The 22,255-nt window shown below is 37.8% G+C and overlaps 3 protein-coding genes and 1 non-coding gene across 5 annotated transcripts; 1 reads left to right on the top strand and 3 right to left on the bottom strand.

The window, feature by feature from the left end:
• Positions 1-10,518: 10,518 nt before the first annotated feature.
• On the bottom strand, positions 10,519-12,337 carry LOC148554794 (uncharacterized). Its single transcript, XM_088490499.1, has 5 exons — positions 12,166-12,337; positions 12,003-12,061; positions 11,677-11,872; positions 10,840-11,017; positions 10,519-10,699 (listed from the first exon to the last, which is right to left on the bottom strand). The coding sequence occupies exons 1-5, from the start codon at positions 12,335-12,337 to the stop codon at positions 10,519-10,521; spliced, it is 786 nt and encodes a 261-aa protein (XP_088346625.1).
• A 1,481-nt stretch (positions 12,338-13,818) lies between these two features.
• On the top strand, positions 13,819-17,276 carry LOC107645697 (Protein with RING/U-box and TRAF-like domain). Its single transcript, XM_016349772.3, has 3 exons — positions 13,819-14,460; positions 16,160-16,546; positions 16,646-17,276. The coding sequence occupies exons 1-3, from the start codon at positions 14,278-14,280 to the stop codon at positions 17,006-17,008; spliced, it is 933 nt and encodes a 310-aa protein (XP_016205258.1). The 5' UTR covers positions 13,819-14,277; the 3' UTR covers positions 17,009-17,276.
• A 686-nt stretch (positions 17,277-17,962) lies between these two features.
• Positions 17,963-20,545, bottom strand: LOC107645699 (Acid phosphatase/vanadium-dependent haloperoxidase-related protein). Of its 2 annotated transcripts, none has more exons than XM_016349773.3 (2): positions 19,688-20,545; positions 17,963-18,347 (listed from the first exon to the last, which is right to left on the bottom strand). In XM_016349773.3, the coding sequence occupies exons 1-2, from the start codon at positions 20,333-20,335 to the stop codon at positions 18,186-18,188; spliced, it is 810 nt and encodes a 269-aa protein (XP_016205259.1). In that variant the 5' UTR covers positions 20,336-20,545; the 3' UTR covers positions 17,963-18,185. The 2 variants fall into 2 exon arrangements, with proteins under 2 accessions (XP_016205259.1, XP_088345662.1); XM_088489536.1 differs by having other exon boundaries at positions 19,702-20,539.
• A 76-nt stretch (positions 20,546-20,621) lies between these two features.
• Positions 20,622-20,694, bottom strand: TRNAA-UGC (transfer RNA alanine (anticodon UGC)). The gene has a single exon. It is a non-coding gene; the product is annotated as a tRNA-Ala (tRNA).
• Positions 20,695-22,255: the final 1,561 nt, after the last annotated feature.

Raw genomic sequence — 22,255 nt, 5'->3', positions numbered from 1 at the left:
GATCCCTGTCGGATATAATGGTGGAAGGCACGCCGTGCAACCTGACGATCTCTTTAATGTACATTCGAGCCAATTCTTCCATTGTACAACTTATTCGGATGGAAAGAAAATGAGCTGATTTTGTCAGTCGGTCCACAACCACCCAAATAGCATCATACCCAGTCCGAGTCCTAGGCAAACCTGTCACAAAATCCATTGCAATATTCTCTCATTTCCATTGTGGAATCTCTAAAGGCTGAAGGGTTCTTATGGTCTCTGATGCTCAATCTTAACCTTTTGACATGTTAAACATTTAGATACATGCGTCGCCACATCATTCTTCATCCTTGGCCACAAGAACATTGCTTTCAGGTCCTGATACATTTTGGTACTTCTTGGATGGATTGAAAACTTGCTCTTATGAGCTCCCGCCAAGATACCTTGCCACAAATCTCCGACATCTAGCATAATAATATGGTTCTTGAACCTCCACAAACCATCTTTACCTTCTGACACTCTCTTCTGTCTTTCCTGTTCAATTGTCGGTAATACTTTATGTAATACTTCACCATCTTGATGAGCCTTTAGAAGTTCTGATTTAAAATCACTTAAAATTTGCAACTGACTCAAACACAGAATTCCAGATTCCTTTCTAACTCCCAGGTTCAAACTTTGAAATGCCTTTAGTAACTCTTCTTCTCGCAACATCATCCAAGTTGCATATAAAGACTTCCGACTCAAGGCGTTCGCCACAATGTTCGCTTTTCCTGGATGATAATTCAATTTGAAATCATAATCTTTCAGAAGCTCCATCCACCTCCTCCGACACATATTCAACTCTTCCTGCGTCTAAAAGTCTTGCTCTAAGGAATCAACGTCTTGCTGGTTATAGCTAGGATTCATACGCGATGCTAGTATAGACTCGAGTTGGTTTTCAGAAAGACATTAAGCTCGAAAGACGAATGGACAATACAAACGGTGTTTGTGGGAGATCAGAAAGAAAATCTTGTATACGGTCAAACAAAGTTGCATCGAAATAATGGAATGCATAAGAAGAAAAATCTAGATGCATCCCAAGAAAAGAGTTCAAATTAAGGATCTTTGGTAGAAAGAGCAAAGCGTATAGAGTCAAAGAAATCTCAACTGATTTTGAAGAATACAGTTTGCGAATAAGAGCAAGTCCACTCACCGCGAGTTTTTAAGATAAGCTATAAAAGAAATATCAGATTAAGTTGTAAAGATTAGTTGACGCACCCTGACTCTCGTGTGGAACTTCCTATCGTTGTCCTTTTTTTCACTTAACATAACCAGTACCTCCTACAAGGAAACTCTTGATCGACTCGCTCTCTTTTCTGCTATTTCCTTTAACTGCCTCCTATCTTTTATCATGGTGCAATCAGAGTTAACCCGGCTTCCGACACTAAGTCTATCGAAAACTCACTTTCTCCCTAAAATGGAAATTCTGGTATACCTTCGAGAATTGTCTCGAAAAGTTTCTTGTAGCAGGAAATCGGTTTCATCTTCCCTCGCTTCTTAACAATTAACAACTTAAGATTGAATTCGCTCTATTCTTCTTCCTCGAGGTTTCACCATCACTAGATTTCAAACAATAACTCTGTATAACCCTCAACACTCTTGATTCCGTAGATATAATCTAACCTGCTTCCGCTACGACATTTGATCCTTAACCTTCAAGAGCTTAACCGCTCCTCTAAGTTAACTAAATATCGCTCCGTCTCAACAACTAACAGTCTTCGACTACTCATCGACTTAGACCTCACGATTATTGAAGCTTGTCATGTGTCACGAATAAATATTACATATCAATGGTATGCAAGAAAGTTAGAAATTCGACTGCTAGTTCATGGTTACCTCGGGTCTGAGGATCAGATTCGGCTACACCCCCGCGTTTCCTATGTGGACAATCTCGAGCTATATGCCCTGGCTTCCCGCACTCGTAATATACACCTAGCTCGGCCCTGCATGGTCTATTTGGACGATACTTTGTGTATCTCGGGCAATTCAAATCTTTCGGTTGAGTACTAGTTTGCTCTTCTGAATCCTGTCTCTGACGATTGTCGTTCCTCTGATCATTGTTCCGGCGTCGGGAATGTGAAGCGACATAACAACTCCTTTTGAAGCTTTGGCTCCGCGGTGTAATCTTTCCCTTTTTCTTTGTGAAGGATTCTCGGTGATTACTCTTTACTACCTCATTCCTCCTTGAACTTTCTCCTGTTACTTGACCCGTGTTAACTTGCTCCGGATGACCCATTAGTACCCCCGTACTCGTAACATTATTTTCACATTCATATTTGTTACCATCATCGTTGCTAGTCCTAACTTGTGGTTCCATCCTATCCATCACTCGGCTGGTCGCAGCGACAACAGCACCGATGGCAGTAGCAGCACTCGTCATTGCGGTCATAAAATTGGTCAGACTATCTACTGGTATGGTTACCTTATTACCTCTCCGTTCCTGACCTCGATTACACCCACGATCGCGCCCACGAGATGTCATTTAGTTCCTGTTAATACCAAACAAGTGATATCAAGGTGATCAGTCTCAATATCACGAGTCTAGTATTTCAAAATTCCAAATGCATGCCCATGAGCATTCATGCCACATATATCAGTTAGATATCCTAATTAGCATGTATAGACACTCAGAGTATGCTCAGAAGCATAGTCAGTCCGTTCCTCAGACTCTATAGGAGCGAACTGCTCTGATACCATAATGTAACACCCTACCACACTGAGCTTTATGCTTAAGTCATAAAATAAAGGTGGAATGGTATTACGACCTTTAAAATAAAATGTCTACATATAATAGCAGAAGGATTATAATATACTAGGAGCTTTGAAGAATAGAGAAAATAAAAATCGTGAAATAAAAGCGCAATGTTCAAGAAACGAGTTATCTTGCATACGAAGAAAGCTATAGTTGTTAAGTATAAAGTAACCAAAAACAGGAACAGAGGGTCAAAGATACAAAGCAACAAGCTCCTAACTCAGCTCGCGAAGTCAAGACTGGCCGGAGAATACACACACACATATATATACATATCCAAAATCCAAATGTACATAAACAAAATCCTGTCTTTCCATAAACTTCTAAGAGGATCAAAAAGAATAAGTTATGTAGAGAGAAAGCTAAATACACACACACACACACACACACACACACACACACACACACACACACACACACACACACACATATATATATATCAATGTACAACAAAATAACCCAGTAACCACTTCGTTTCAGGAGTCCAGACGCTTAATGAGATACCGCTTGACCTGCATCTGAAAAACAACAACATAGTATGGGGTGAGAACTAGAGGTTCTCAGTATGGTAAAGGTGCCACACACATAATATATAAGGTCCTGGGAATGTCAGAGGCAATCCTAGAACGCCGACACTCAGATTATAGAGCTTAAAGTATTAAACAGAAGCTATAAAATGTGGTTTTCTAAGAGTATCTAATCCTAACTTAACTTAATCTTAAATCTAAGTCCCATACTGCCATTCCTCCATACCTCCATTTCTGTCAGTATTTCATAGACAAATAAACAGATAAAGGTAAGCACAAGAAGGTTACAAACACTGCAAGTAACAAATATACATTTAACATGGCAAGTACACTTAGGCACACCCAATTAATGCACAAACAAGTAATTCAAGTAGTATGCATATGATGCATGCCTATCCTATGGCTGATGAGGCTCATCTGTCGGTTATCCAGCCAACCCGACAAGTCCGAAAACCTTAGACTGTCCCTCGACGTGCATCCCCAAGAGTCTAACATAGCTTTTTCTCAAATAATCAATATTGCTCAATGGGGGTTAACACTCCCGGGAATTTATAAGTGCCCAGTCACCCTTACGTCATAGGGTCAACAGAGTATCGAGTTTTCAACCTGGTACACGTGGTGGCAAGCCACGGTACTTTACCCAGGGAATCTCGTATCTCAGATCATTTAATCATTCAAGCCAAGTATCATACATGGTTATCTGTAACATTTCATAATCAATTCATCACTTTTCAGCTTTACTTCATCTCCAAGTTATCCTCACTTCCTAGCTTCATCTGATTATCAGGTTTAATATTACTGTTTATGGCTAAAGGAATGAAAATAGAAATTTAGAAGTTTGAAATAGAATTTAAAACTCAAAAGTTACGTTTGCTGGAGCAAAGGCCACACGTCGCGTGGGAGTGTAAAGGTGCAGCTCGCGCACGCGTCCCTTTGTCATGCGTATGCGTAAGTGAAAACTTCATGTCACCCATGTGCGTGGATTACGCGTATGCGTGGACATGCTTGTTAGCTCTTTACGCGTACGCATGGGACCAGTCGCGTACGCATCACCAAAAATTCATACAACGCGTACGTGTGGGCCACGCGTATGTGTGGATGTACGTTCTTCAAAAAAAAAGATCAACCAGAGAGCTGCACAACCAAGAAAATACCACCAGCATATTAACATATTTCACACCAAAATTTCCGACAGGCATAACTCAGTCGTTTTAAATCATTTTTCTTCCGCTCTTCGAACAACATAAACTTCATGAACCCAATTTTCATTTAAAAAAAATTGAACTCAATTTAGGGTTCCTGAAGTCAAGTTATAGCCGGCCGAAGTTCAGTCTAAAACCAACTTTTTCAAATTCTTCAAAACCTCATTTTCATTTAAGATGGCCATTCCATACATTACCAAAGCTATCAATACCAACACAATATACCAACAACAATACTCAATAAAACTCTACATCATTTCATCAACCACCATTCAATAATGTTACATAATTTCACATTTCAACAACTTCATCATACTTTCCTTCTAACATCCATATAGTAACAATCTCCACCACCTAAACAAATCACCAAACGAAGCCAAACATGTTTATCAATCAAATTACTAAACATTAAATATACACCTGCATTCCAGCTTATCCTATGGTTATCTAGCCTAAGTTTTCACAGAACATTACATATTAAATGTAAGAAACCTAAACCATACCTTGGCCGATTCCCTCGTAGCGACCAAAACAATTCACTCAACAAACACAGCCCCAAAGCTCAACCAAAATACTAATGCCCAGCCTCCACCAAAATTCCACGTCCACAATTTCAAGCTCCAATTATTTATTCACAACCTAATACACATTCATAACACATATATATCCAATTTAATACCCAAAACTCAAATTCAGTGAAATTAAAACAGAATCATAGTATCCTCACCTTACCCAAGCTTCACATAAGCAAGAGTGAATATTTTTCTCAAGCTAATTGGATCCTAAAACATCAAAGAACAAGGAAATTCAATAACTCCACTCAATTTTTGAAAATTGGGGGAAGAAGTGACTGGGAACAAAAAAACGAGTTACATATGAAATTTTTCCGGTAGAAACATAGATCTCGACGCGATGGTGACGCATGGCCGCAAACGGTGCGGCAATCGGAGCTCGGACGGAGGAGTTACGGCGAGTTGAATTTTGCCGTAAGGGTTTCGGCGTTCCTTTCTTTCCCTGGAGCTTTCAGCGTTGTTCAGCTGAAATGAGGAAGAGAAGGGCTTGGGTTCATTTAAAGGTTGGTCCTGTAGGGCTGACAGGCCCGGTTCAACCAGTTCGGTCTGTTCGGTCCAATCTTAGACCGTTTTTTCGAAATCAGTGTCAAAATTCTCGTTTCGATGAGCTCTATCCTAATTTAATATAATATTCACATTTCTAATTTTTGTTATTAAAAACTAATTATTTACTAATTTAACAGGGTTTACATTTGAGCTCGAGAATCTTCATATTCCTGTGTCAAATCTTTGTGTTGTTTTTTCTCCATCTACCCTTCACTTGTGGCATCACCGTCTTGCCCACAGCTCCTTAGGAAAATTCCGTCCTCTTGTGTCTAAGGGTGTTTTGGGTCAGGTTAATAATGAATCTTTTGATTGTATTCCTTGTCAGATTGCCAAATAACCTGCTTTATCTTTTCACAATAATTCATCTCTTGCTTGCTCCCCTTTTGATCTTATCCACTCTGATGTTTAGAACCTCGCTCCTACCGCTTCTATAGGAGAGGCTCGATACTTTGTAGTTTTCATTCATAATTATTCACCCTTTACTTGGATTTATTTGATGACTAATCTCCATGAGCTACCTCAGATTTATATTAACTTTGCCACTATGATTAAAACTTAGTTTTCCAAGGTCATTAAAGTTTTTTGACGCGATAATGCTATGGAATACCATGACTCCAAGCTTTTAACTTTTCTTGATAAACATGATACTTTGTCCGAGTTTTCTTGCCCTAGTATATCTCAAAAAAATGGATGGGTTAAACACAAACACCGTCACATTCTTGACTCTATTCGTGCAATGCTTATTTCTTCTTCGTGTCCTGAGTGTACTTGGAGTGAAGCTGTCCTTACTACTGTCCATGTTATCAATAGGCTCCCTTTTTCTATACTTGGTAATATTACTCCATTTGAGCATCTTTATCATACTTCTCCAAATTGCATTTCTTTTCGAATTTTTGGTTGTGTCTGTTTTATTCTTCTTCAGCCTAATGAACATACTAAACTTGAACCTCGGGCTCGCATATACTGTTTCCTTGGTTATGGCACTGGACACAAAGGTTATCATTGTTGGGGTCCTCTTTCCAAATGTATTCATATATCTCGTCATGTTGTATTTTGGGAGCATCACATGTTTTCTAAGTTCTCCTCATTTGAGTCCATTCCTCCTACTCAGTCACCGTTTTTCACTAACCCTAATGTTGATATTTTTTCTAGTGATGATTCTACAGGTTCTATCTTCAGTCAACTTCTCGAGTCTTCTACTCTTCCGCCTTCTCCACCTCTCGATGATTTTAGACCAGACGATGATCCTGCTCCTGCTATCATGCTTCCTCCCTCCAATCATTCTTCTAGGATAAGAAATTCACCTCCTCATCTTCTTGATTATCATTATTTTTCTACTATTCTTCATCACAATAAACTTCAGTCATTCCGAGAAGCCTCCACAAATCCACATTGGCAGCAAGGAATGCAGGACGAAATCCAGGTACTTGAAAAAGCACACACTTGGGATTTGGTTGATCCTCCTTCTAATCATAAAATTGTGGGTAGTAGATGGGTATACAAGATCAAGACTCGTTTTGATAGTTCTATTGACCGTTATAAATCACGATTGGTCGCTTAAGGATGTATGCAAGAGTATGGTATTGATTATGAAGAGAGTTTTGCTCCGATTGCTCGGCTCACATCTGTTCGCGCTCTCCTTGCCATTGCTGCGGTCAGAAAATGGTCTCTCGGTCAGATGGATGTGAAGAATGAATTTCATAATGGGAATTTTTAAAAAAATGTCTATATGAAGCCACCCCCGGGATATCCTTGTCCGTCTAGCAAAGTCTGTCTCCTTTACAAGGCACTTTATTGTCTTAAGCAAGCTCCACGTGAATGGTTTGTTAAGTTCAGCACTACTATATGCAATCTTAGATTCACTTGCAGTCCTCATGAGAATGCCCTCTTTATTCGTAAGAGTGAACGTGGAGTTGTTCTTCTACTTTCGTATGTTGATGACATGATCATTATTGAAGATGATGTTGATGGTATCTCTGATCTCAAAGCGTCCTTTCACCATGCTTTTGAGATGAAAGATCTTGATTCTCTCAGTTATTTTCTTAGTCTAGAAGTCATATTCATTGATGATGGTATCTATCTCTCTCAAGCTAAGTATACTTTAGATCTTTTTGCTTGAGCCAGAATTACAGATAGTCGTACTGAATCTACTCCCTTTGAGCCTAATGTTCGATTTACCCCTATGGATGGCACTGTTTTGGATGATCCTACTCTTTATCGACAGTTAGTTGGAGGTTTCGTCTACTTGACTGTCACATGACCATACATCGCCTATCCAGTTCATGTTCTTAGCCAGTTCTTGTCAGCTCATCGTACTACTTACTATGCGGTTGTTCTTTGCATTTTTTGTTACATCAAAGGCTCTCTGTTTCATGGTCTTCATTTTTCTGTCCATTCATCTTTATCTTTTCAGGCGTACTCAAATGCTTATTAGGCTGGTGATCCCACTGATCGTCGTTCTACTACTGGTTATTGTTTGTTTCTTGGTGACTCTCTCATTTCCTGGCGAGACAAGAAGCAAACATTCACTGTTCGATCAAGCACAGAAGCTAAATACAGTGCTCTCGCTGACACCACTGCTGAGGTTATCTCGATTTGTTGGTTTTTTTTTTTGAAGACTTGGGTGCTCCTCAGTCGTCCCCGAATGATGTTTTTTGTGACAACCGCAATGCTATTCAGATTGTCCATAATGATGTTTTACATGAACACACCAAACACATTGATATCGATTGTCACTTTATTCAGCAACGTCTCCTTATTGATGTTATTCGTCTCATAGCTGTTGAAACTCTGGATCAGACTGCGGATATCTTCACGAAAGCTCATCATCCTACTTGCTTTCGAACTCTAGTATCCAAACTCAAGCTTGTATCTTTAGCTTCCACTTGAGTTTGAGGGGGATGTTAGAGTATAATTAGGATCAATTAAAATTAGTTAGAATCATATCATATCTGTATATTTATTGTAGGATTTTATACTTTTATTGCTTTGATTCTCCTAACACCTATATATACTCTTGTACATTATACATTTGAGGACACACTGAATAATACACTCTTCAGATTTCTCTCTTGTTTCTAACAAAGAAGAAGAAGATGCAACAGCAACATGGGTGAAGAAGAATGTGCGCATGAATTTAAAACTCTTGATAACAATTTGGTTGGATTTGGTTAGGTATTTTACTTGGTTGTGGATCTTTTCTCTTAGAAATATTAGTTTGTTAGTTTCTAGATAATAATTTAACGAGCATGTTATTTGTATATAAAAATTAATTATTAAATTAACGATAATATAAATTAGGGCAAAAAACCCAATTAAGCCAAGGGGAGAACAATATTACACGAATTAGCCAATCTGAAAATAGCTTCATGAATTAACCAAACCAGATTTTTATGTAATTCGAAACAGCTAAATTTGAATTACATTTGCACATAATTCGAATCAACATACTTTGAATTATAATCGAACACAAGCACACACTAATTCGAATCTACATAATTCGAATTATAAAAAAGCATAATTCGAACTAGGTTGCTTCGAATTACACTTGTGCACCATTCCCCAAGTAGTTCGAATCTAGCTGATTCGAATTACTCACATTTTGCCTCAAATAGTAATTCGAATGGGGTTGATTCGAATTACACTGGATTCAGCTATATAAGCAGTTCGAACCCACCTCATTCGAATCACTTTTCTATTCTCATACCCCACCAAATCCCAGAGAAAACGACCCAGATTCGCTCTCATCAGAATATTCAGCCGATGGGGGACGATCCGGAAAGGCTATATCGTTTGAAAGGAGTTGCTCATATAGCCGGGGTCATCAACGACGAGGTTAGTAGATAGAAAAATTTGTGATAGTGGTTTATCTGAATTAGTGGTTTTGAATGCGGTTTTGTTGGCAGTTTATGTTAGTGGTTTATGCTAGTGGTATTGCAAGTGGTTTATTTTAGAGATTTTGCATGTGGTTTTGTTGGCGGTTTATGTTAGTGGTTTCTGTCAGTGGTTTTTGTTAATGGTATTGCATGCGGTTGATTTTAGTGATTTTGTATGCGGTTTTGTTGATGGTATATGTTAGCGGTTTATGTTGGTGGTGTTGGAAGTGGTTTATTTAGTGGTTTTGCATGCAGTTTATGTTAGTGGTTTTGAATGTGGTTTTCGTAAGTGGATTTGCATGTGATTTATGTTAGTGGTTTACATTAGCGGTTTATGCATGCGGTTTTGCTAGTGGTTTATTATATTGCCTTTGTATGTGCTTTTTGTTAGTGGTTTCCATAAGTGGTTTATGTTGTTAGTTGTTTTTGTTAGTGATTTTGTAAGTGGTTCTAATTATGCGGTCCATGTAATGCGCAGCCCCAGCGATGCATCTCGAGCATGCAGCGGTAGCAGGGCATGCGACTCGATGAGAGGTACGTTCCGTACTTGCAGATAGCCGGATTATACCATCTTGCGAGACTGAACGATAGATGATTCCGATTAGATGAGCCCCTTGTCAGTGCCTTTGTCGAGCAGTGGCATCCGAAAACGCACACCTTCCACATGCCCTTCGGAGAGTGCACGGTCACACTTCAGGACGTGGTGTACCAGTTGGAGTTGCCAGTGGACGGGCGTTATGTCAGTGGTTGCCTGACAGATTTCCAGATATACATCCAGGGTGGCAATCCAGCTTGGGTGTGGTTCCAGGAGTTGCTTGGGGTGATTCCTCCTGCGAACCAAGTTCAGAAGTTCGCAGTAAACTGCACCTGGTTCCAGGAGACTTTTGGAGAGTGCCCCGCGGGAGCCGATGAGGAGACTGTGCGGCGCTTTGCTTGTGCCTAGGCACTCAGCTGTTTGCCAACAAGTCCGGCAACCGTATTCACATAAGATGGCTACCCTACGTGGCTAGGCTTGAGGATATCAAACCATTAATCGAACTCTACCTCAGTCTTAGCATATGCTGCATTCACAAGAAGCCTCTTTGCGTCTTTGCCCTTGAAGGTTAGGACAAAATTTGCTGCTACATATCGAATGCAGAATGCATGGTATGCAGCTGGAGGTAGCCATCTTTTGTCAGGAGCCTCAAGCGCGGCCTTGATGCCGTTATGCCTGTCCAATATAACCAGCAGACCCGGCTGCGGTATCACGTGCTGACGCAGGTGGGAGAGAAAGAAGGACTAGGACTCGGCATTCTCACCCTCAACTAGTGCGAATGCAACAGGCAGAATGTTGGAGTTCCCGTCCTGTACAATCGCGACAAGCAATGTTCCCCATACTTGCCATACATATGGGTGCCGTCAATACTAACCAACGGCTTGCAATGACGGAATGCCTCGATACATGGTGGAAACGTCCAGAACAGTCGGTAAAAATAAGCTTGAGACTCGTCCAGCTGTCCCCCAACTCGAATAGGGCTCGTCCTAAGGACTGCAACAGTACCAGGCATCGTCAACTAAACTCCTAACACCCACCTAGGGAGCTCGTTGTACGACTCATCCTAATCACCATAGATGAGGGCAACAACCTTCTGCTTCGCTAACCAGACCCTCCTGTACGTCGGCCTAAACCCAAAGTGTGTGGCTGTGGCATTTAGGAGCACCTTGATGCTGACGGATGCATCAGCCCTAACCATTGGCATAATGAATGACGGGATCACATGGTAATCCAAACTCCTGTGGTCGCTGAAGATGGAGGTCGCGAGACACATATACGGTCTATTGTACCGTTTGACCTCCCAAATGCCCTTGCGCTGCCGAAGACTAAGCCGAATCAACCATGTGCACCCATTCCCAAACTCAGAACACTTGCCAACATACCGGCGATAGTCATACTCCACTACCTTGTACTGTACCCCTCGTCGGATGCTGTAAGTCTTGACACTTAACACGGCCTCATCTTTATCCTGAAATTGCTGACCAACCTAAAACTCTGTCAGACCAGCAGACCCTTCCGCATCTCTAGCGCCAAATCCAGCAGGCTCCCCAGGAACCCCTCATGCCTCATGGCATCCAAGTCCAAAGATGAAAAATGTGGAGGGTACTGCTGTGTGCCAGAGCTAGAACCACCTCGCGCCCCAGCAGGCTCACTCGCTCCAATATCATCGCCACTGTCATCAGCAATCATATCCGGCTCTACATCATCGTCCTCCGGATCATCCAACAATCCATCTCCAACCCCAGCCGGTGCAGCACACTGTAAAGAGGTCGGCACAAAATTCCCTATTCTGACCTCGTCGCCTACACTGCCGTTGAGATCAACAGCGAACGAAGGGGAGGCGACAGGCTGGACGGGTGGCTCGTACACAGGGACAGACGAAGATGCACCGGCAGGTCTGGAGCTAGAACCGGCTACCGTGCCTAAAGTGGGGGTATTCCGGTTCGAACCCCCCGAGCCGGATACCACATCAACCAACTTTGCCAACAGCTCTGGTGTCCTCACTTCGGGAAACTGCCGGCGATAATGAAACATGACCTGCAAGTCCTCATCACTCTCGATCGTGAAACAATCATACTTCACGGTTTCTTGGAGCACCGTGATTGAAATGCGATAGAAAAACTTCTTAACCCGTTTCACACCTTCCAGACCAAGTTTCAGCAGTACAGAGTTAACAAGGTCATCATACCTCGTCGTAGGCCTCACAAAAATACTGAGAGGATCCTTATCAGTGAACTTTACACCGGAACGTGTTTTCCTCTTAATCGATCCTCTGTGGTGAACCAACGCTACAAAACTCTCCTCACTATCCATTTTCCCCCTCTAATGAGAGCAACTCACGTTCACACCATATATATACATCTCTGGTCCTTTATAATTCGAACCAGCCTGGTTCGAACTATACTTTGTGTAATTCGAATTAACCCATTTCGAATTACATGATTTTGCGTCATTGGAAGTAGTTCGAATCAACATGATTCGAATTACATGTTATTGTGTAATTCGAATCAGTTGAATTCGAATTATGTTGGTTTGTGTGTCAGTCTATAATTCGAATCTACATGATTCGAATTACATGTTATATGAGTTCGAACTTACCTGTTTCGAACTACATGTAAACGTGATTTGGTTGATTGATCAACCAAATTTTGCTTTGGCTGATTTGTGTTTTTTGCCCTATAAATTATATGTTAAAATATAAAATATATATTAAAATAAATTAAATAATACATGTAGTATTCTTCTAATACTGAATAAATGAGATTCAGTATTGCGTTTGGTAATATAGAACTAAAATTAAATTTTGGGATACAAAATTTTAGTTTTTTTTAATATCTCTTTAAAACACAAAAAATTAAAAATTTGTTGGGATAAAAAGTGAAACTTTAATAACATTTATTTCAGAAATTACCTTCATTTAACTTTTCAAATTCTAAATTTAACTCCACTTTTTCTTTTTTAACAAAAACATAATTCAATCATATACATTTTACACCAAATACAATACAAAGATTTAATTTAGTCTAAATTTTTCTTATAAACCACCAAAACAAAACTCCCCTTTAGAATATTTTTACTTCTACTATTAGACTAACATAGAGAGAAAAGTGAGTGTCTTAAATCCTAATCCAAAGATTTGACTGTCAAAATCACATAAGTTGGGTTTGTTTACGAGAACAGGATAAGACAAGACACTGAGAAGTTTACGAGAGAACAGGATAAGAACATAATTCAATCATATACATTTTACACCAAATACAATACAAAGATTTAATTTAGTCTAAATTTTTCTTATAAACCACCAAAACAAAACTCCCCTTTAGAATATTTTTACTTCTACTATTAGACTAACATAGAGAGAAAAGTGAGTGTCTTAAATCCTAATCCAAAGATTTGACTGTCAAAATCACATAAGTTGGGTTTGTTTACGAGAACAGGATAAGACAAGACACTGAGAAGTTTACGAGAACAGGATAAGACAAGACACTGAGAACAGACACAAAGAACAGAGATACAAAAATTTTGTGTTCTTATATTTTTTTTGTGATAAACTAAAACAAATTATGAAAATTTAATTCATTCCTATTTTTTTTATCCAAAAAATTTGAAAAAAATATAATAGTAAAAAAATTAATAAAAATAATAAAAAAAATAAAAAATAAAATATATTTTTTATTAAAAAAATATATTAATTCAATATTTTTAGATACAATATTTTTATATATATCTTATCTATTAAATATAATTTTATGTTTTTATATTTTTGTCTCAGTACTGTGTCTGTAAATAAAAGTGTCCAAGGTCCACACTTCCCATACAAAATGATTACCATTTTTTTTTGCAATCTTATTATTATTGGCCTTTGTCTAACAGCTCTGTCTGTGTGCCGTTAGATCTTACCAATCAAAGAGTCCTTAGTCCCTCAGGATTCGAACACCGAAATTAATATTTTATTCCTACAGCACTTCTGTGTCTGTGTCTTGGAACTTAGAAAAGACCAATGAAAGAAAGGCATCAATTTTTGGCATCGGTTTCTGTAAGCAACTACTAAATTAAATAAAAATAGTTCCTTTTTTTCCACTTCCCTTCTTCCCTTGTCTTCTCCCCACCTCACCCTCCATCACAAATTCAAAAACTTGCATTCCATACTCTTTATTTTTTCTTTTTCTTTTTCTTTTTCTCTTTTGAGTGAATCACAAACACCCGAAGATTAGGCCCAGAGTAATTTCGGTTGAAAGAAGGAAAAGAAAGAAATGGAATCGAGTAGCATTGATAGCAGTATATTGTCCTTGACTATGATGGAGGAAGATGAGCATACCCATCATCAGTTTTCTTCGATCTCGAAGCTGCACAACAATGGCCCCACCACAACCAGTGTCCATGACCTTCTTGAGTGCCCTGTTTGCACAAATTCAATGTACCCTCCAATCCACCAGGTCTTTCTTCTCTGATGTACCCCTTTCCGCTTTATGGCCTTTGCTTCCCACAATCATGCTCCTTTTTAGCTCTCTCATTACTTGCTTCCGTGTTTCTTTCTTTATAAGTTGTGTTTGATGCTATTTGCTTGCTTGCAATCATCATTCTGTTACTTTTTTTTAGGAAAAAGTAAAATATTAATTAAAGAGAGGATTTATTTTCTATTTTATAAATAGGTGCTTATGGTTGTGTGGTTTGGGATATTATGAAGTGTTATGATTGCATTGGAAGTCTTCAATGTTGAGATCTTATGTTTTACTGGAAATTTCAGTTTGCATGATGATGTTGATTATGATAGTGAATCCTCAGGGTTTGATTGATTCGGGTGGGTTGTTGGAGTGGTTTATAAAGGGTGAAGATACTCTCATCAAAGCTTGGTTCTTTCTAAAGTTGACTTTTTTTTGTTGTTGCAAGTTTCTTCTCACCTGTTACCTTGTTTACTTTAGGTAAAGTTGTTTGATTGGTAATGAATGGAATGGGAAAATTTTGAGTAAATGCCATTTTGTTATTCTTCAAGTCATGCTTGTGATGTTGGAGGCTTAGCCTACCAAAAGAGGCATAAAAAATGAATTTAGATCCTGGAAAGTGAGAAAGTTGGTGGGGTGGTAAAATAAAAGATCGATGATCACCGTTGATTTTGTATCTTTCATGAAATATGTATCTGATTATCTTAATTTAAAAGTGATTAATTCTTCATTTTACCACTTTATCAACTTCCTTGTTTTTAGAGGGCTTTGATTCATAAAAAATTATTGTTTTGGTAGATTTAGTTTTTAAATGAGAAAACAAACTTAATTACATCAGTGAAATCTTGACGGAGAGTGATAATTTTAATTAATGTATATGTGTCATTCTAGATTGATGATTGTTGTAAGGAGTTATTATCGTTTCTCAATGATGTGAAGGTGAATTACGCACTTGTGGTTTAGAAGGACCAGAGAATCTCTTTTGGTTAGGAACTTAGGATGCGTAATAGTTTGACATTTATTTAGTTATTCCATCTTTGCGTATAGAAATTGGCTTGGAATGTTGTTGTTCCACGGCAACATCATTAGCCAGATGCCCTTTTCATTGTGTTTAGTTAGATATGTTAGTAATATTTTATAGGGTTTAGTTTAACGTAAGGCCATATATGTGTTTTGAAGGCACAAGTTAAAAGGTATCAATTGAGAAAATTTTTGTGAAAAAAAGATACAATATTTAAGTTGTTAACGTATTTATTATATAGTTGTTAAAATAAAAATTTAAAAACTTTTATTAGTAGTAATCTTTAATACGTGTCTTTAAACACTTATTAACTAAATCCTATTTTATATTCTCTTATGAATTGATGTGCACTTATTGCAAATATGAGACATTGGTGGTTCATATTTTCTCTAACACTGACAACACAGCATTCTTTTTGCTACAATATCATATAATAAGTTGGAAGTGACATACATATGACTATGAATAACTAGTCTTATTCCTAATTAGGATGTCTAGTCATGTAGTAGTGCTAGCAAAAAATTTCTTCACATTATTTTGGTCCTTATAAAGAGTACCCATGAATTTATAAACTATATTACTCAGTACATTCATAACTCAATCTATTCCATATTTTCAGAACAGATATGATAGTACAAAACAAGTGTCTGATTGTTGAGTTTGGTTATGCAGTGTCACAATGGGCATACCCTTTGTTCAACTTGCAAGACAAGGGTACACAACCGGTGCCCGACTTGCAGACAGGAACTCGGAGACATAAGGTGTCTGGCATTGGAGAAGATAGCAGAATCACTTGAACTTCCTTGCAGATACATCTCTCTTGGTTGTCCAGAGATATTTCCATATTACAGCAAACTAAAACATGAGGCTATTTGTAACTTCAGACCATACAACTGCCCTTATGCCGGCTCAGACTGCTCTATCGTCGGAGATATCCCGTACCTTGTCGCTCATTTAAGAGATGATCACAGGGTTGATATGCATTCTGGCTGCACGTTCAACCATCGCTATGTCAAGTCTAATCCCATGGAAGTAGAAAATGCTACTTGGATGCTAACAGTAAGAATAAAATTTTCCACAAACACAACCATATTTTGTTCAACTTGCACTCTTATTCCAATTGATATGGTTGACTCCAAATTTTTTTTTTCATGTCAGGTGTTCCACTGTTTCGGCCAGTATTTCTGTCTCCATTTTGAAGCATTCCAGCTCGGTATGGCTCCAGTTTACATGGCATTCCTCCGGTTCATGGGAGACGAAAGAGAGGCCCGTAACTACAGCTACAGCCTGGAGGTAGGAGGAAACGGACGCAAGCTAACCTTCGAGGGGAGTCCAAGAAGCATCAGAGATAGCCACAAGAAAGTCCGAGACAGCCACGATGGCCTCATTATATACCGTCACATGGCGCTCTTCTTTTCGGGCGGGGACAGGAAAGAGTTGAAGCTGAGAGTGACAGGAAGAATATGGAAAGAGCAGCAGAACCCTGATGGTGGAGTGTGCATTCCCAATCTGTGTACCTAAGGTTCATTGTATTCTATTGTATTGTATCTCTCTAACCTTGCTTTCTAGATGTAGATAATTTTTGAAGTAATCTATGCTTGGCCAATGGTCATGGAGGTGGTGGCTTTCAACTCAAAATAAATAACCAAGTATATGATCCTACGTGTAACATATGCTAAATTAGTCCCTTGAGACAGTTTTGGTCATTACAAAAAAAATGCAAAATCAAATATGCCACTGCTCATAGGATTTATGAATTAAATTCTGCTACTCATCTCCGTTCTTAAAATGTTTCATATGTTAATTCTTGGATACCCTAATGTTTCAAAGATTTAGTAATATGCTCACAAGGTTAGTGTGAATGGAAAGGGTTCAACATACGTTTTATAAGAACAAGAGTTCAAAACATTCATCCGTTAAATAGTATATATTAAGTATGTGACAACCAAAATATATCACATGATATTTTCTCATTCAAATAAAATGCAATCTTTTTCTACTAAAATTAAGAAGTTTTTTCTTTCTCCACTTTATCTCTTTATTTTATATTATCAAATGAAAAAAAAAACCTAGCAACAAAACTTCAATGACTGTTCTTCCGATCGATAGTTTATTAAAACTTACAATTCCGCAATATTATGTCGTACAAAAATACTACTTTGAGGCTAAAAACCTTGATCTTAATAAATTGAGCAAAATGTGCAACTGCTCGTTTTAGCAATTTCAACTTTCCAAATTGGATTAGGAACAAAGAAATGAGATCAAATATGATACAATTTTCATCTTTGTTGCTTCTCCCTTGGTTTATATTATGCAATAGACTTTAAACCGAAAAAGGTTGCACCAAACAAGCACACAACAAACTCAGTGCATCATACAACCTTGCCAATAAAGACGGTGTAACCCTTTTTCTGAAATTTAGAGGGAGGAGGCACATTAAATATTCAAGGAGGAGAAGCTTACTCTCTCTATATATATGGCAATTCAATGATAATTTATAAGGCCTCCAGCCCTCCAGTGCCAGTAGAAGGCACTGAAGAAAAAATTCTAATTAAATTCTATTCGCTCAAGTTGATGCACAATAATAATACAGTGTGCTGACTAAGCAGGTGCTATACTAGATGCTGCATCAGAGCAAATAGTATGTGAAATGAATGATACAGTTTTTTGACAAAAAAATGGCAACATAATCAATCCCTTAAGTCCCAACAACACAAGCTTGACAACAGAAACAGGCTACTAAGAAGCCAAGTAGAGCACCAGCAATAACTTGGGATGGAGTGTGTCCTAGAAGTTCCTTCAGTTTCCTTTCGCTAATTGGATGCCCTTTGAACAAGTCTGCTACAATCATATTTAGCACCTGTCAGATTACCACGAACAGAACAAATGACAACAGGTTAGAAATCACCTTGATCCTAAGGAACAACAACAACAAAAATAAAAATGCATAGGACTTTGGCAGTTAAAATGAGACAGAGACAGTTTTAATATCTTACAATTTGACGGGGAAAAACCGCAATAATGGATGTTTAAAACTCAAAAGTCGGTGTTGTAGAACAAACATGGAATGCAAATCATGAAAGATACACATAATGATTCATAACCTAACTAGTCACTTAATATGGAAAGGTCAAAAGAGGTGAATTACAAGAGCTGCCTATTGGCAGAGAAATATGTTTAGTGTCGAAATAAGTAAACTGCAAGTGCAACCTATGACAGAGAGGCAAAGCTAAATTCGGTTGCATAACAAGGAGTCTTGAGGGGAATTTCCATTTGATCTAAGCTTTATGGCAGAATACCATTTATCTGCACACAAATATGTTGTTTCTTTAAGCACCTTAACAAGAATGTACTTTGCTACGTTTGTTTACAGGATGGGATACTGAGATAGGGACACAGAGACATACAATCATGTTTGACAGATGAGACATAAATAGAGACATTGTGTTAGTATATTTTGTGTCCATCCTGACATGAAGGACACAGAAACATTAACAAGGATACAACTTATTTTTCATTTTTTCTTTCATTATTCTTGTTAATTTTTTATAATTATACTTTTTATTATTATATTTTTCTTCTAAAAAATTTTGAATGAAAAAAATGAAAATAAATTAGATTTTCATAATTTGTTCTACTTTATCACCAAATAGAATATAAGAACACTAAATAATGTGTCTCTATCTTTTATATCTTGTTCTCAATGTCTTGTCTTGTCCTGATATTAGAAACAAACGCAGTCTTAAGGTTCATTTCAGTAAATCCGCTTAGTACAATCACCCGGTAATCAGAAACTAACTAAAGAACTAAAATTCCTAGTTGCCAAGCAAAATAAGTTTCAGACTTATGATTGTGTTAGAAAACAAGAATTTAAGCCCAGTTGAACCAACCTAATACTTTATTCCCGATTTCTCATTGAATGAACATCATATAGCTCTAAGTGAACTTAACATTGTTTGCATTACACCCTATATATCCACACTTAAAAAAAAAAAAAAAAAAAAAAAAAAAACTTTTTAGCTACCAAAGCTAACTTTGCACTCTGCAAACAGTCCTCTTTTTCCGACAAGTTCCATTTTTTCTTTTTTAATTTCCTGTAATCAAATATTTGAGAAACAAAGCAAGCACAACCGAAAGTACGAGGTGCAATAAATGCATCAAAATGAAAACAATCTGAGACAGAGAAGAACAAGGGATTACCGCAGCTTGCATACCAGCATGTCTCCTGACACCAATTGCATCATACATGACAATAAGGCTGAAGCCCAAACACACCGGAAAGAGCGAGTCAGCGACGCCATGACAGAGAGCAACGGAGGTGGTTAGGGCAGTGCAAAGCGCAGAGTGCGAGGACGGCATCCCCCCAGAAGCAAACAAGAGCTTCAAGTCCCACGTCCTCTCCACGAAGAAGTTCAAGAAAACCTTCATCGACTGCGCTATGAGCCACGCCAACAGCCCCGAAACGAAGGTTGGATTCGCCGCCAATGTCGCCACAAAGGGACTTATCCGAAGCTTAGCATTGGCTGTGACGCTCAACAGAGCCATCCCCAACCCTCCTCTGTTCTGAAGGTAGCAACCGTTCCACTCTTCCATTGCTTTGTCTGCATCAGTTGTGCAAGCTTGGAAGCTGGAAAGCCACTTGTGGGTGTGCAAAGATGCTACCTTTTTTATCGTTTGCAGCACCCAGACGGGGGTTCTTGGGGAATTCCATGGAGGAGATGTGTAGGAAGAAGAAACACAAGTGGTGGTGGGTCTGAAGTTAAAGAATGAAAAGGTGGTAGATGGGGAAAGTGGGGTGATTGCGATTGGGGTGCAAGTGAATGAAGTCAGCGAGAGAAGAGAGTCCATGGAAGGGGTTTTGTGTGTGTTGGTGTTGTTGTAAGTTCAGTCAGCATTTCAAAAGAAACAAGCATGGAGAGTGAATGAAGGAAGGAATTATTAATGGGATAGATAAGAAGGAATGTAACAGAGAGTTAGAAAGACAGAGGTAGGGCAGATAGAGAAAATTAGGGAACCAGTGACATCTTGTCTTGTTTCTCATTTACATATTCATTTCCCATAAAACAAGTATCATCATAATTTTAAAGCATATTCGATTACTCTCGAAGAACGTTTATAAAAGCATGAATCATAATGGAGCTGCGGGGAATCGAACCCCGTGCCTCTCGCATGCAAAGCGAGCGCTCTACCATATGAGCTACAACCCCTGTTTAAAATAAAATTTTAAAATTCCATAAGTGTGTTTTTAGTTTTGAGTGTAACATCACTCCAACCCCTAATTATTTTGCTAATTTTCACTCTGTCCTGGTCAATTAAAAAATAACAGCAATTTTTAACGATTAATTCCATTAGATATTTTACTCCTCTATTAATATTTTCATTCAAAACTAACGTATTTTATTTATGTGTCACGTTAGCTGATGATATGTTAAAAAATTATTTTAAAAGACAAAACATCTTCTGTCATCTTAGTAATACGTTACAGTAAAATAGGACAATTAAATTTCTAAAAAAAAATTAAGAGACACTTAAATTCTCAACTAATTTAAACATAGACACATAAATCTATAATTAACTATAAAATAGGATAAATATCTCTAAATTTCAACAATTCATTATACTTGTTAGTGTACTAATTGTTGATATTGGTTGATAGTAGCTTTAATTTCTTGTTGACCTTACTGTATTGGTTTTTCTATGGAAAATTGATATAACTTGGAAGAATTTTCAAGTAATAATCAATCAAGACATTAGGCCGGACTTAATCATGTACAATGTGTTGATCAATGGCTTTTGCAAGATCTGCGATTTGACGGAAGTTAGGAAACTTGTGAATGAGATGAGTGAGGAAGATTTAAAATCTGCAATTATGTAATTTTGACTTGTAATTTATTTAAGAGGAGTGCTAAGGGACTAGCATGTTTTATGATTTGTAGTACTCAATTAGTTATTAATAATATTTTTAATGGTGCAAAATTATATCTAATGGTATGAGATTACTCACTTTTTTTTTACTAATTAAGTACTGGTCAGATTTTAAAAAAAGTGCCGACCTCCTAAACTTTCTCTTTATTTAAATATGTCATTTGTCTCATACTTTATATTGTCTTGAAATTGTTAATTATTTTTATTCAATTTAAAAAAAGTTAATGATTTTAAACTTTGAAATTATAAAATATTTAAATTCAATTTAATCAACTCCTTATTAAATTATAAGTAATGTTACAAATCCAAATTTTTTTATGAATAAAGTCAAACCAAGTTAAACGACTTAAAATAATGCTAGTTATAGATTATTTTTGTTATATTAGTAGTAGCATTTTGTCAGTACCGATTGAAGGAGATATAGATAAAATTATGGGTCTTGCGCAGATCAAACAATTACAATGTTACTACAAGTTACCTGATTGCTTACAACTTCTTTCATGAGCTCCTGGAACTTTGCCCTCGAATTCTAAGTCTAAGTGGTCTATGAACATCCTTGTGGAAGCTCTCAGTTCTCCACAAAATCTAAATTTTTTTTGGAAAGCTTGCCATGAACGTCTACCAATCTCCTCCCTTTTTCATCGCCCATTTCCATCCACTAATGAATTTGTCCTTTCTATCATGAAGAAGAAAAACCATAGCTTCATTATTTGGTCAAATGCATAAAAGTTTAAAAAATTTGGGGAGAATCTCAACTCAATTGGTGCTTACTTGGTGCGGATGTTTTCGAATTCAGCTCATGTGGTTGATGGCAACTCAAGCGCACAACAAAATAGAAGACGA

Source organism: Arachis ipaensis, chromosome B6, assembly GCF_059453495.1.
Source record: "Arachis ipaensis isolate K30076 ecotype BB chromosome B6, ASM5945349v1, whole genome shotgun sequence".
NCBI lineage: Eukaryota > Viridiplantae > Streptophyta > Magnoliopsida > Fabales > Fabaceae > Arachis > Arachis ipaensis.
The sequence above is the reverse complement of the archived record's forward strand: the minus strand, read 5'-3'. Positions and strand labels throughout refer to the sequence as shown.

Bases quoted from the DNA above. Each gene is read 5' to 3' on its own strand.
- LOC107645697 (XM_016349772.3), top strand. From the start codon at position 14,278: ATGGAATCGAGTAGCATTGATAGCAGTATATTGTCCTTGACTATGATG. The intron at 14,461-16,159 runs GTCTTTCTTCTC...TTGGTTATGCAG, and splicing joins TGTACCCTCCAATCCACCAG to TGTCACAATGGGCATACCCT. The intron at 16,547-16,645 runs GTAAGAATAAAA...TTTTCATGTCAG, and splicing joins ATGCTACTTGGATGCTAACA to GTGTTCCACTGTTTCGGCCA.
- LOC148554794 (XM_088490499.1), bottom strand. From the start codon at position 12,337: ATGGATAGTGAGGAGAGTTTTGTAGCGTTGGTTCACCACAGAGGATCG. The intron at 11,873-12,002 runs GTTGGTTGATGT...CCACCCGTCCAG, and splicing joins ACACCAGAGCTGTTGGCAAA to CCTGTCGCCTCCCCTTCGTT. The intron at 10,700-10,839 runs GTACAGGACGGG...TATATTGGACAG, and splicing joins GAACATTGCTTGTCGCGATT to GCATAACGGCATCAAGGCCG.
- LOC107645699 (XM_016349773.3), bottom strand. From the start codon at position 20,335: ATGGACTCTCTTCTCTCGCTGACTTCATTCACTTGCACCCCAATCGCA. The intron at 18,348-19,687 runs GTAATCCCTTGT...GTAATCTGACAG, and splicing joins ATGCTGGTATGCAAGCTGCG to GTGCTAAATATGATTGTAGC.